General features: G+C 34.6%; 2 protein-coding genes across 3 annotated transcripts in view; both read left to right on the forward strand.

The window, feature by feature from the left end:
• Window positions 1-13751, forward strand: part of LOC138314329 (ubiquitin carboxyl-terminal hydrolase MINDY-3-like) — a 350037-nt gene that overhangs the window by 318037 nt on the left and 18249 nt on the right. The gene's annotated exons all lie outside the window — the stretch shown is intronic.
• On the forward strand, window positions 1990-13074 carry LOC138314326 (uncharacterized). Of its 2 annotated transcripts, none has more exons than XM_069254608.1 (5): window positions 1990-2054; window positions 4009-4096; window positions 4424-4652; window positions 7430-7771; window positions 10344-13074. In XM_069254608.1, the coding sequence occupies exons 1-5, from the start codon at window positions 2038-2040 to the stop codon at window positions 10706-10708; spliced, it is 1041 nt and encodes a 346-aa protein (XP_069110709.1). In that variant the 5' UTR covers window positions 1990-2037; the 3' UTR covers window positions 10709-13074. The 2 variants fall into 2 exon arrangements, with proteins under 2 accessions (XP_069110709.1, XP_069110710.1); XM_069254609.1 differs by lacking the exon at window positions 1990-2054 and adding an exon at window positions 2168-2345.

Below are 13751 nucleotides of genomic sequence, written 5' to 3' on the forward strand. Positions count from 1 at the left end.
GAGAAATCAATTCACTTAAACAATTCTATCACAAGAAGTAGAGGTGGGAAGAAAAACAAACCAACATCCTACAGCATTAATTACAACCTTTACACTGATGGTATTCACCCAGGTAAAATAACTGAGTCAAGTTTGGACAAAAGCCATCAGAAAAACAACAACCAACAATGCACCACAAACCCTGATGAGGTACTGGATCTGTTTGCTGAAGATAAAGATTTCTCTACATATTTCACATTATACTAAAACATTGGATAGTTCACATTATACTAAAACATTGGATAGTTCACTTATACTGAAACTTTTGCATTACTGTTGCTCTAGCCTTCATTATATTGAATCATTCAAATTTGTTACAAGTAGCCATGCGTTAATCATTTTATCTGTCAAATTTCCATTTATTACCTATTTCTGTGTTAAGGCTGTCAACTTCTCTTAATCATAGTCATCTTGCTGTTTGCAAACATTAACTGTCAGAGCCATGTATGGTTACCGTGCGGGCTTACATGTATGTGATATACATGTATGACCTCCATAGTAAACACAAGGGTACTGTAATCTGTATTGACTTGAATAGTGATACAATAGTACTTTTGACTAATTGAAATATTGCAAAAAATATTTCTCATTCCCAAAACATATTTATCTATATAATGAAATTCAGTCATCAGAACACCATGAACTTACTCTGTTACTTGCAAGCTTACAAATGCATGTGAGCAATATTGTATACCAATCGCATCGAGTGGATAAATGTATCAAGATATGGAACCTATGACTGGACTGCAGTCCTACGAATTTTAAAGAATTCAGAACCCAACATAATGTGAGTATATCTAGTTTTACCATCTATTATATTTAAAATATAGTATGTTTTAGTGTTAATTATCTCTCAGGCAATATGAATTCACCAGCTGCGCTCTCTCGAGGAATTGCCTTAATTCATATTATAAGTACAGGTAATCACAGGTTTACGACGCAAAAAAAAAAAAAAAAAAAAAAAAAAAAAAATACTAAAAATACTAAAAATACTGAAAGGTTGTTAACTTAGCCCTGTATTCCATTTCCAGAAAATGGGGCAATTAATTTTGAAATGCTCTGAACACACCAAAAATCATCCGATCTGGATATGTTTTAGCTTATATTGAAGACAAGTCCTTACTGGTTACTATGGTATATGCTATAATGGGATTATGGGCGAATTTTATTTCATATCGAAAGTTGAATTACGAGGATTCGAGTAAAAATCGTTAGTCGGAAAATTACACGCTACATCCCCTGGTCACGATTCCCTAATGAGCACAGATCCTCAATATAAAGTCGCATACTTATAAAAAAAATGCACATTATTACAACAGAATTTGTTCTCGGCATTTTGGGTTTGAGGTTCTTGAATTAACATGAAAAGTCGCTAAAATCATATATTCGGAAACTCGTTTTTTTTTCAACATCCAAAACATCAAGAATATATATAGAAATTCACACGTTTGACCACCTTTAAAGTGTGATATCTGCCATTCTGCACTTTTCAGATTCAAAACATAAAATCTAACCATGAACAATATCAGTTTTTGTTTTACGTCTTAAAGTATTTGTCATGTTGACTGGTTGTGCCAGTTTGATGTTATTTTTTAAAATATATTTTGTTAGTCAATATTTCGGAAAAAAGAATACCAAATGCTTCTCCTATATTTACTAGACTACTATGCACGATTCCCTAATGAGCACAGACCGAATAAAATCGCCATCCATTCAACGAATATATCCCTGAAGTGCAGATCCTCAATATAAACTCGCTTACTTATAAAAAATGCACATTGGTATCCCTTAGCGATCCCCACGCTCCATTTATTGTCATGCAGAACAGATGATCACCGATCTCGGCCATTTTTTGTCTGTCGTCCCCGATTTGATACAAGCTCTCTGATTGGTCCACTCGCTTCTAGGAGTCAATCAGAGAGCTTGTATCAAATCGGAGACGACAGACTTTTGTGGTGTTCAGAGCATTTTAAAAATCAACTACCCCATTTTCTGGAAATGGGATACTGGGCTAAGTAAACAACCTTTCAGTATTTTTAGATTATTTTTTTTGCGCGTCGTAAACCTGTAAGGTAATACACTTCCTGATTATATCTCTTCTCTATTAAAGCATGTAACTACAATCGTTTGCGTATACTTTTGATTTGTTAAACAGGGTGAATACACGAATACGGACGCGGGTCTAAAAATACCTTTATCTATATCACAATATACCTGTTAAGATACTGATATAACCACTGTAAAAACACCATCAAGGTGTGTGTGAAATTATAACGTGAAAGCCCGAATAACCAGGACATCATGGCGTGAGTATAGCGTTCACTTATATGTATAGGCATTTCTTTGAGACGGCAGTATGAGTAATAATAATGGTAGATCACGAATTCGAGGTCTGGATCAAGACAAGAATCAAACAACAGTTAATACGTCTATATAAAATGCGATGCAACACAAACTGCAGATTAGGCCTGGATATCTCGACTAACCTTCCTTCGTTCGGCCAAGGGCACAACCCTGGGGGGAAGGGGTTGTGAGGACAGTAGTTGGGTATGGAATTGACAAGCAGACAAACATGAATTGCTTTTAAAATTTCCAATAGGTATTTCACTTATAGGGCAGAATGATTTTAGTTTCATTTTCGGTTTTAGCATGGATTCGAGGAAATCCTCCAAGATGTAATATCATAATATCTATAGGGAGATTTCAGAAAATATGGCGTGACGTCAAAGAAACATTACATCCGGGTCCTCAAATGTAACCACAGTATGACGATTGATGAAAACAATAATTATATAAGTTTGACTAAAATATGTTCTTCCATACTTTTAAATTCGGGTTTCAAAATGGATTGTTATTGTTTTGCAGTTAACAGTAATCATTTTTAATGGGTTTTTTTCACATTTACATTTGTTTATCGCAATATATTTGCGTAGCTTTAATTAATATTGAAGTCATGAATGCGAAGCGTTTTCGGGCCTTCACTTACACTAGAGATTTCTGTTCACATGTAGAAATGTTGTCAAAAAGTAGTTTTTTTTTCTGAATAAAGAAGTCACTTAAACGTAGCACACATAACATATGCTTGTGTTATACATGAGAAGCTGTTCATAACACTATAGTTCAGTAAAAATACGAAAAATAAGAGTCCTATAACCTCCACATAATTGCAACATAATTTGTTTTCGGCATTTTGGGTTTGAGGTTCTTGAATTAACATGAAAAGTCGCTAAAATCATATATTCGGAAACTCGTTTTTTTTTCAACATCCAAAACATCAAGAATATATATAGAAATTCACACGTTTGACCACCTTTAAAGTGTGATATCTGCCATTCTGCACTTTTCAGATTCAAAACATAAAATCTAACCATGAACAATATCAGTTTTTGTTTTACGTCTTAAAGTATTTGTCATGTTGACTGGTTGTGCCAGTTTGATGTTATTTTTTAAAATATGTTTCGTTAGCTAATATTTCGGAAAATTTCCAAATGCTTCTCACGATAGCCTTTTAAATTCATATCTAACTTCAGTTTGGGTAATTAAGCAAATAGAGTAGTGTGGTGGTAAACTCCTATATTTACTAGACTACTATGCAATATAAACTTTAAATGTGAACCGCCTGATGACCAGACCACGGTAGATCACAGCAGGCCACAGCTTATAACCGTTCATGTAAGGACGGTTTCCCATGTATGAGGTGTACCGCGTGCATGAAGTGTGTTCAGGAACTTTTGCCCTTTTATAGTGCTGTATCACTGAAACATGTCACCTAAGACACACTCCGCCCGGTCACATTATATTGACAACGGGTGATGAAGATACTTTTATAAATACTATCATGAGGATACAGTATGTTTTGTTACATATCGAGTTATACGAAGTATATATTTATGGGAAATGATGCATTATACGCTATGTATTGGACAATTCTTTTTGAAAATTAGGTTTTGATTTGATTTATCGAAACAGAGAGCAAGTATGCGATTTTTCAAGTGAAAGTGAAGCTGAACAGAGCTCTGCAGACGATTCTGCCGTTGAAAAAGTAACCGGCATTACGGTAAGTGATATTCAATGAATACAGGTAAAGCCTCACATACCTATATTTGCAAATAATACCTCATGTTTGAAACTTGTTCCTGTAATTATAGAAATTACAAGACCTTTTTATGTCCCAAACAGAATATCAATTATACTATGACCATTTCAATTCTTGCTAATATTTCTTCATACTGATTGATCATTTTTGGCTAGTAATGTAAAGAGTAGACTGACATTTTATTGTTTCTCTAACATTTCTGTTGTGGTGACTTACTTAACACAAAATAATTTTTCAAGTTTGGATATTTACAAATTTATTTAAATAAATCTTAAATTTCCGGTACAGATAAAGCCAGGATTTCTGACGAATAACGTGGCACTTGTAGTGGAGGAACAGCGACTGTACGTGAACAAGGAATTACTGAAATCAGCTTCATCAGTTTTTGAGGCTTGGCTTAAAAAGGAATGGCAGAGCGATGAGGACACGCCAGAGTTGCCATTCCCTGATAAAACACTAGAAGAAATGACAACGTTTCTCACCTGTCTCTTACCTAGTTTCCCTGACAAAGTTACGGGTAATTATGGTATCTTGTATTATCTAAGACTTGCTACATAATATAAAGGCCATAATACAAACTCGAAATCGATTGGTCGAATAACAGGAAAAACCATTAAGTGGAATTCATTTACTTGGTGAATTTCTACCAGATAATCAAGCGTTCTCCACAATGCATCTTGCAATAATTATGAAATACCACAGATATTTCGTGATTGAATTTTACTATGTTATAATTAAAGATGGTCCACCGCTGACGAATGGTATTTTTTTCTCTTTTAAAAAAGGAAGACAAATTGATTTTTTTCTTCAGTTACAAAAGTTACTTACTTACACCATTATCAATATCGAAAAGGTTTAGCTTCTTATTTCATTTCAAGATATCAAAAAATTAAAAATAATTATTTGCGTCCCGAAAAAAGTCCATGGCACTATGCCCTATATGGAATGAAATACTGATTGCGCATATACCAGAAGTAAAATGAATTATTTTATATTACTTTTATATATACACGATTTAAAGCCAGCTATTGTTCAAATGACAAGTATCGTTTATGCTCTATCGGCGGTGGAGAATCTTTAAGGCAGAAGTTACACCAAATATCCATATATATACTACTTGTCGTAAAGGTAGGCATGTTTTTAAACACCTGTTTGGACGTACTAAGGGTTTTCCATTACAAAACAGAGTGCTACAGAGACTGTTAATCCGTACGCTAGCCGACATTCATATCAACGATTGCTTATCTAGTCAAAATTGAACAACTAGAAACAAATGTCTGTTAGACATTATAGGTGCTCGTCTAAACTACTTCCTTAACAACTTAAGTTCCAGTAATGATAAATCATCTCCTCGACATATCATGGTGTACTAGTACTTCCGCTCATGTATCCATGGGACAGTTAGCAAGGGAGATGGTTTTACGCCCTTAGGCTGTGTTTGTAATAAATACATGTCCTTTCCTTATTACTTCAGACAGAGAGCTGCGCAAATATGTGTGAAAATTACGATATAGAACTTCGTGTAGATTGGTGTTCTTTGTTTACATAGAAAGTTGTGTTTATAGATCATCAGGTTGTGAGTATGATATATAAGTACGATAGACTTGTATTTCGCTGTTCAAAAATAGTCATCCGCTAGAACACTGTCCAGTCTCTGTGCACGTGGTGACTTACCTGTGTCATGCTTGAACGCCTTTCATCAGATCTAGAGCTCAGGCACTCAAACTGATATTTTATAAGGTTTTTTTTTCTTCTGTTTTTTCTTACGCAAGACTGTGTAATTTTATAAATATTTATTAGAACTGCAGCAAATGCGGTCTGTGGTCACAGGTTTTTAGTAAGCGATAGTGCAACGTACATACACCTATTTCCTAGGATGATGTGAAATAAATTAAATATAATCTTCTAAATAACGCTGTAAATGTGGCCGGTACTAAAAGTTATCCGTTTCGTCACTTTCTTTTATTGACTAAATATATAAACCCTGAATTGCATTGTATTGTTCCGGAAGTTTCCGAAAGTCGATCAGATGATTAGAATATCGTAACCGATGCAAGAGTTTGTAATGTGTGTAATGTCACCATTGTTAATTTATAGTAGAACATCGCTGATAAGTATATCTTAGTGTATATTTTCGAAAGGTTGGTGTCACTAAATCACGGCGACATCTTTCAAACTGTATAAGACACTGACTTCCGGTATCGCGTGCGCAGCTGGCAACGAAATTTGGGTACAAAATTATGTGATAACGGACAATTTTCGCTTGCTGTAAAGGAACTTTGCGCGAAAAGTAACAAGTCTTTATTCTCAGTTAAACAATACCTTAACAGAATAGCTGATATACCCATCTGGCTATGGAAAAAGTTATTCAATTCCCTAGTCAGACCAATTTTGACGTATAGTTCTGAAATTTGGTATGCTGATTATTACAGCAAGATAGCTAATGCTAGTAAAAGAGTTTGCTCGAACAAGGCAATGTTTGACTCATTTTCCGTAATTGATAAAACACCATTCGAGCAAATTAATTTGAAATTTTGCAAAATGGTTTTGGGTGTTGGAAAGTATGCATTGAATATAGCTTCCAGGGCCGAATTAGGACAGTTTACTTTAGATTGTTTCATAAGTACACAAGCTTTATGCTATTTAAGAAGGATTTCACAAAAAGACATCAACGTCCTGGTGAAAAAAGCACTGGCTGTCAGTAAAAATATACATGCAAATGGAACGTATTCTTGGTTTTCCTATGTTTCTAATATCATAAAGGAAAATAAGATTTCTTATAACTTTGAAAATGTCAATCCTAGTAGGACGTTTAAACGTAATCTGAAACTATTATTCAAGAAATCGATACAAGGTACATTCAAAGCCATTTTACAACTAATAAGATAATAATAGTAAAACTTTTTGGTATAGTAAATTTAAACAAAACTATAAGGAAGAAACATATCTTTCTATTAAGGATTTTGAATTAAGAAAATTGCTAGCAAAACTGCGAATTAGCAACCACAGTTTAGAAATCGAGGCGGGTAGGGTAAAAAAAATTCCCCGTCCTCTACGGTTATGCAAATTTTTCAATGAAATCGAGGATGAAAACCACTTCATTTTTAAGTGTTCCGTTAACTCTACAGTGAGATCATTTTTCTCTAATAGTCATAAAGATGTAATTAACCACCGTCATGCACATGTACCCCCAGTAAATAAATTGGGGAGTCCATCGTGATCAGACGACGTTATTAGAGCCCAATCATACCCCTAGTAAACTGTAGTAAGCTGTACCAATTCTTCCGTTTACAGATGAAACAGTGGACACGGTGCTACCACTGGCTGACGAGTATCAGACCGAATCCTTGTTAACAGAATGTATGGCCGCCATCCGTGATAACGTAAAAACTGTCTACAAGACTAACACATACATACCGCCTTCCCGACTCGTCACCTATCTATACTGGATAAACAAGTACAAGCTTGACGCGATTAAAGACGACGTGGTGAGGTTAGCAGCTGCACTGAAAAGCGAAGAACTACAGGCAGTTCCGGGCTATGATAAAGCTGGGCTCCCACTTCAGCTAGAAGTATCGAATGTAAGAGCCACACTTCTAGCAAGCCTTTTTGTTTCAAATCTAGTAGCAGCGGAAAGTAAGTTTATATTTCCTTTTTCCTTAAATTGAAGAAAAGACACCAGAAGATATATCAATGTAAATTCTCAATTGTATTTTCGAAACTCAACAAATGATACAATTTAGAGACCTAGAGGCGAACAAGATATCTCACAAAATGGCAGCCATTAGTGTAAACTTATTTTTATAGTTTGAAGAAACATTAAACATATCTGATGGATTGGCTTTGATCCATTGAGTACGAAAGCCTATTAGTGTCACTTTGAAAAATAAAATAAAATACTTTTCTCGTTTTAACGCGTTATGTATCTAGTTTTAACGCGTTAATTATTTCGTTTTGACTCTCAAGGTTTCTAGTTTTAACACGTTAGTAATCTGGTTTTAACAAGTTAGGTTTCTAGTTTTGTCACGCGGCTTATGACAGATTCATATTCGGACATTTGTGATAGTCCGTAGTTACGGATTATCAAGGTATAGTGTTCCGGTTATCATGAGAACCAAAGTGATTTTATAATGGGAGGTGTATACACACCTCCATAAAAAGCAAGGAATAATGTGGTGACAGGTAAAATCCACCTACACACGGATAATATACAATGTACAATGTATAGATGCACATAATTAAATATAGTCACAACCCTTCTCCAGGCTCTCTCAAAAACTGGGACCTAGTCAGACATATAAGGTAATAGACAGGTTAGTTTGACAAACAATGCACTCACAAAAGTATTAATTTTAAATATAATGGTGGTGGGTATTACCCACCTACTCAATAGAACATAATAGTTTTGGATTGCAATATATATGCACAAATCAAACTGAAGTCACAGTCATCTACTCTTTTAGACGTTAGTTAAAGTCACAGTCCTCCTCCGAGCTCACACCCAGAACAAGTACGTCTTCAGGCTTTGTAGGTATTATACATGTACCGGAATGTTGTTTTAATTTGTCATGTTTGATACTAAGTGCATGACACAATAGCTTGTTGGTCCATACAGTCGCCAACTTCACGCCCGGGTGAACACCATCTCGCAGTAGGTGTATGTTTATTGAATACATTGTTTTTCTCCGTTTTGATGATTTTCGGCTATTGACCATGTGACTGTATATGAACAGGTTAGATTGATTATTACTAAGATTGATTTGCTCAATGTATGAATTTAATAATCTAACTTGTCTGGTTATTTAGTTATCATTCGTAGATGCGTCATCGGGATCATTTGGTAAACCCTTAGATAGATTCCATGTCGCGGCACTAAATGTGGGACAATCTACTAAAGATAGTGTCATTTTGTTACCATAGGTTTCGGTTAGAGAGAGTGCCCTATGGTACTCATCCACTATTTGATTTACAACCTTATTAGAGTTTGTTTCACGGAGACGAATATATTTGCCAGATTAACGCGTTAAAACTAATTTGTTAAAACGAGATAATTAACTCGTTTAAACGAGATAACTAACGCTTTAAACGAGATAACAAACATGTTGCAACGAGATACTTATCGCGTTAAAACAAGATAACTAATTCGTTGAAAAATGTTACTTTGTTTATTTGATTAAATTAACGTCCCATTAACGGCCAGTGTCATGTAAGGACGGCCTTCCATGTATACAGTGTGTTGCTTGTATGAAGTGCGGGTGCGTGTTGTGGGAGACTGCGGTATATTCGTGTTGTGTCTGCTTGCATAGTGTTATGAACTGTTATGTTTAAGGTTTAAATTAAACTTCACGATAAATTGTTTACGTGTACGAGCTTGTATAGTGGAACTGTTGCCGTTTTTATAGTGCTATATCACTGAAACATGCCGCCGAAGACACCAAGCAACACATCCCACCGGGTCACATTATACTGACAACAGGCGAACCAGTCGTCCTACTCCCTTTATGCTGAGCGCTAAGCAGGAACAGAAACTACCACTTTTATAGACTTTGGTTTTTCTCGGCCAGGGGACAGAACTCAGAGTATTCTCACAGCGGTGAGCTAACTAATTCGTTAAAACGAGATAATTAACGCGTTAAAACGAGATAATCAACACGTTAAAACGAGATAACTAACGTGTTAAAACGAGATGATTCATTCGTTAAAACGAGATAATTAACGCGTTAAACGAGATACAGTTTAACTTACGCTTTCAAGCGAGATAACTAAAGCGTTAAAAAGAGATAACTTAAGTGTTTAAACGAGATAATTATCGCTTTAACACGAGATAACTAACGCGTTAAAACGAGATGAGTTAATTCGTTAAAATGAAATAATTAATTCGCAAAAACGAGATAATCAACGCGTTAAAACGAGAAAATATATTAATTCGTTAAAGTAGGATAATTAATTCGATAAAAGGAGATAACTAACGCTTTAAAAAGAGATACGCTGTATCTTACGCTTTCAAACGAGATAACTAACGCGTTAAAAGGAGAATCAATGTACGTAAAACGAAATGATTATCGCGTTATAACGACAAAATGTTTCATTTTATTTTTTCAAGTGACAATAATAGGCTTTCGTAATTAAGTCTACATTCGAAATAAAGGCTTCTATATTGTTTACGATTCTTTTGTGCACCATAATGACCGTACTTGTCTTATTTCAGAACAGATGGGGGAGGGTGTTCCGCTACACAAGAATTACTTTCCCGAATGGAAGAAGACTACATCACAAATCGTGAAAAGAACCCTCATCAATCAACGGATATGTTTCAAGTCCACGCATTCAAATACATCCAGAGTTCGAAAAGAAACTGAAGAGGAACAACCAACTGCTCAATTTTTGGCTTGTATATCTGTTTCTTATGCCTTTGGTTTTTCTGAATTGTATTCAAAGTGCATTGATATGTTACGCACAAGGGAAATTAATATAAACAAATTCGAAACACAATGGCTCGATCATTACGGAGAGTGTTGTGACAAAACTGTTCTTAAACAGCATTTGTTGGACATGTGCACTTGTAGAATTTAGATAAAGCAATAACTGTTGTAGGACACCTGACCATATGTCATGGTGACCTATTGCGATAGTCTTTTATCCGTGCGTCGTCCGTTAACATTTCTTTGTTCGAAAATCGGTTTGATTAGACTGTAACTTATGAAGTTATTGCCCTTTGCACTAATACACTGTCATTATTATTGGACTTTGTGAACACGATAACTTGAGTAAATATGCACCAAGTTTCACGAAACTTCGTTTGTAGACTAACATTGGAATGATCTCAGACGATTTCGAAAATCAGCTTGATAGTAGGTAACTTATTGAGTTATTGTCATTTGGAATTACGATAATTTATTAATATGCACAGAGTTTTTGCTACGCCGCTTGAGTAAAGTTTCATATAAGCTAATCACGCCATCTTGCGGTTTCGTTCAGGCTACTCAGGTAGCAAGAACGCTTGAATCAGAAGCTTGTTACAATCACTGCCTGTTTAACTTATAATAAATTGAGATACGGAATAGACTTGAATTTGTCCGGTTTCCTAAAAAAATCATGGTCACGCAGCGCTTGCATCCGCTGAGATTTAGAGAGAGGCACTCATGATAAAGCTATTCTGAATTTGGATTTTCCAAAGAAATAATCAGACTTTTTTAATGAAATCTTATTTCATTTATAGATGGAACACATATATCTGTAGAAGGATACATGTACTGTGTTAGAGACACTATTTTGATATTTCTTAATTTAACACCATCGTTGTAACATACAAATGCGGAATGCGAAATATCAGTGCATACTAAAATGCGGAATGAAAACTGAACATACATATGAGATATAAGTTCAATATTTTCTTTTTTTGTTTTTTTTTCTGAGCTTGGTAATATCTGCATATAACCCTTTTTATTTTGTTGGTACATTTTGGTACATTTGTAAGTAAAGTATAATTAAAACTGTAGGCCTTGCTTCCTTGGACTACAGAAGCCCACATATTATGACATAGTTTCCTGCAGATCATTTGAAATTGCCAAGCATTATCGTCATATCATTGTTTAAATTCCCTATTCTTTCCAACCAAATAAATAAGCATCCGCGTCGCCCACTTGGTTTTTTGGGAAGCTAATACTTGTATAAAACCTTGTATTTAGACTAACATTGGAAATGTCTTCGACGAGTTCGAAAATCGGCTTGATTCGACTGTAACTGATGGAGTTGCAATTAGTTATCATTTGACCGTAAGCTTGTAAACACGGTAATTTAAGTAAATATGCACTGACCTTAATGAAACTTTGAATTGAAAGTAACATTGCATTGATCTCGGACGATTTTAAAAAAATCAGCTTGTTTTGACGGTAACTTATTGAGTTATAGTCCTTTGCAATAATAATTATTATTGGACCTTGTAAACACGATAACTTTAGTAAATATGAACCGAGCTTCATGAAACTTTGTATGAAGACTAACATTGGAAAGAGCACGGATGAGTTCGAAAATCGACTTGATTTGACTCTCATTAACGGGATTATTGCCCTTTGCAATAATAATTATTATTGGACATTGTAAATACGATAATGTGAGTAAATATGCACTCAGTTTCATGAAACTTTGCAGGTAGACTAACATTGGAAAGATCTCGGACCAGTTTGAAAATCGATTCGAAAAATCGAAAATTGATTCGACTGTAACTTACAGAGTTATTGCCTTTTGTATTATAATTAGTTTTGGATCTTCTTTACTTGTGTAAATATTCACCAAAATTAGCGAAACATTTTACGCAGACTAACATTAGAAAATACAAGTACAGAAATGTTCTTATTACATCGTAACTGATGAAGTTATTTCCCCTTGCAATACTACTTATTATTGGAATTTGTGAACATGTTAACTTGAGTATATGTTTACCGAACTTAATAAAATTTTGTATGCAGACTAAAATACGATATATCTTTGGCCAGTTTGGAAAATAGGCTTGATTTGACGGAGATATTGCCCTTTGCAATAATGATCATTATTTGAAACTTACAAATTACATCCCGGATTAATGATTAAATTATTGTATTTTGATATTTTTGATTACTATACATACGTTATGTAAATATTTTTACGTTTGTTTCCTATTTCGTGAATATTTTGTCCAAAGGAACAATAACATCAGTTGGCTAGTAAATGACATAACTCATTTGTATCTAATATCAGGTGATTGTTAAGGCCCATGGACTTCTGGTTAATTACTTGTCTGTGTCCAGCTTCTGTTCGTCATCCGACGTTTTTTTTTTTTACTTTAGAGTGTTATGTACAAGAAGCAGTCGCTTCACTGTGGCATATCACACACATATTGGTAAATTCGCACTTTTTATCGCCATCTTTTATCACTTACGTACGATTTTCTATTATTGTTTTGTCTATTATAATCTACTACGATATCTGTCAATGCATTGATAAAATGACAGCTTAACTAGACCTGAACAGTTTATCATGCCGATTTCTATCTAGATACTTTTCCGCATGTTTCAATCAATTACAAACATCATTCGGTTATAGCTATTTAATCATCTATTTTGACTGCGTCCTTTCTGTCGATTTTATCACTGAAAACGAAAGTTAATTCGAGTCCGCCATTTTGTTGCTTTAAAATTGATAAAGACAATTTAAGAATGATAGTTTGAACACATGAATAAATCATCTAATAGGACAATTTTTCATCATATAACGCTTTTTAAACTTATAACTATTACTCTCAAAACTTATTTTATTGGTCGATTCTTACGTGTGACAATGACGTTTCAGTATCCAAATGAGTCACATTCAGTCTTGAAATGTCATAAACGACTACGTCATGACAGATAGAGAAGTATTTATGGTACCTTATGATATGAACATTAACGAATCCCATTTTAGATTTTTGTTTGAAGAAACATGGACACCCGTATGAGTGAATGCTCCATGAGGTAATACAGGTAGTGTATTACATGTGTGTGTGTCGTATACGATTTGATGTTACCAACAATGTATTTTCAATCTGCGTTTCAGAGGACACTATAGGGAAAAGGATATTATTTCATAACACTGATTTTCT

Source organism: Argopecten irradians, chromosome 2 (genome assembly GCF_041381155.1).
Source record: "Argopecten irradians isolate NY chromosome 2, Ai_NY, whole genome shotgun sequence".
Taxonomy (NCBI): Eukaryota; Metazoa; Mollusca; class Bivalvia; order Pectinida; family Pectinidae; genus Argopecten; species Argopecten irradians.

Bases quoted from the DNA above. Each gene is read 5' to 3' on its own strand.
- LOC138314326 (XM_069254608.1), top strand. The intron at 4,097-4,423 runs GTAAGTGATATT...TTTCCGGTACAG, and splicing joins AAAAAGTAACCGGCATTACG to ATAAAGCCAGGATTTCTGAC. The intron at 7,772-10,343 runs GTAAGTTTATAT...GTCTTATTTCAG, and splicing joins AAATCTAGTAGCAGCGGAAA to AACAGATGGGGGAGGGTGTT.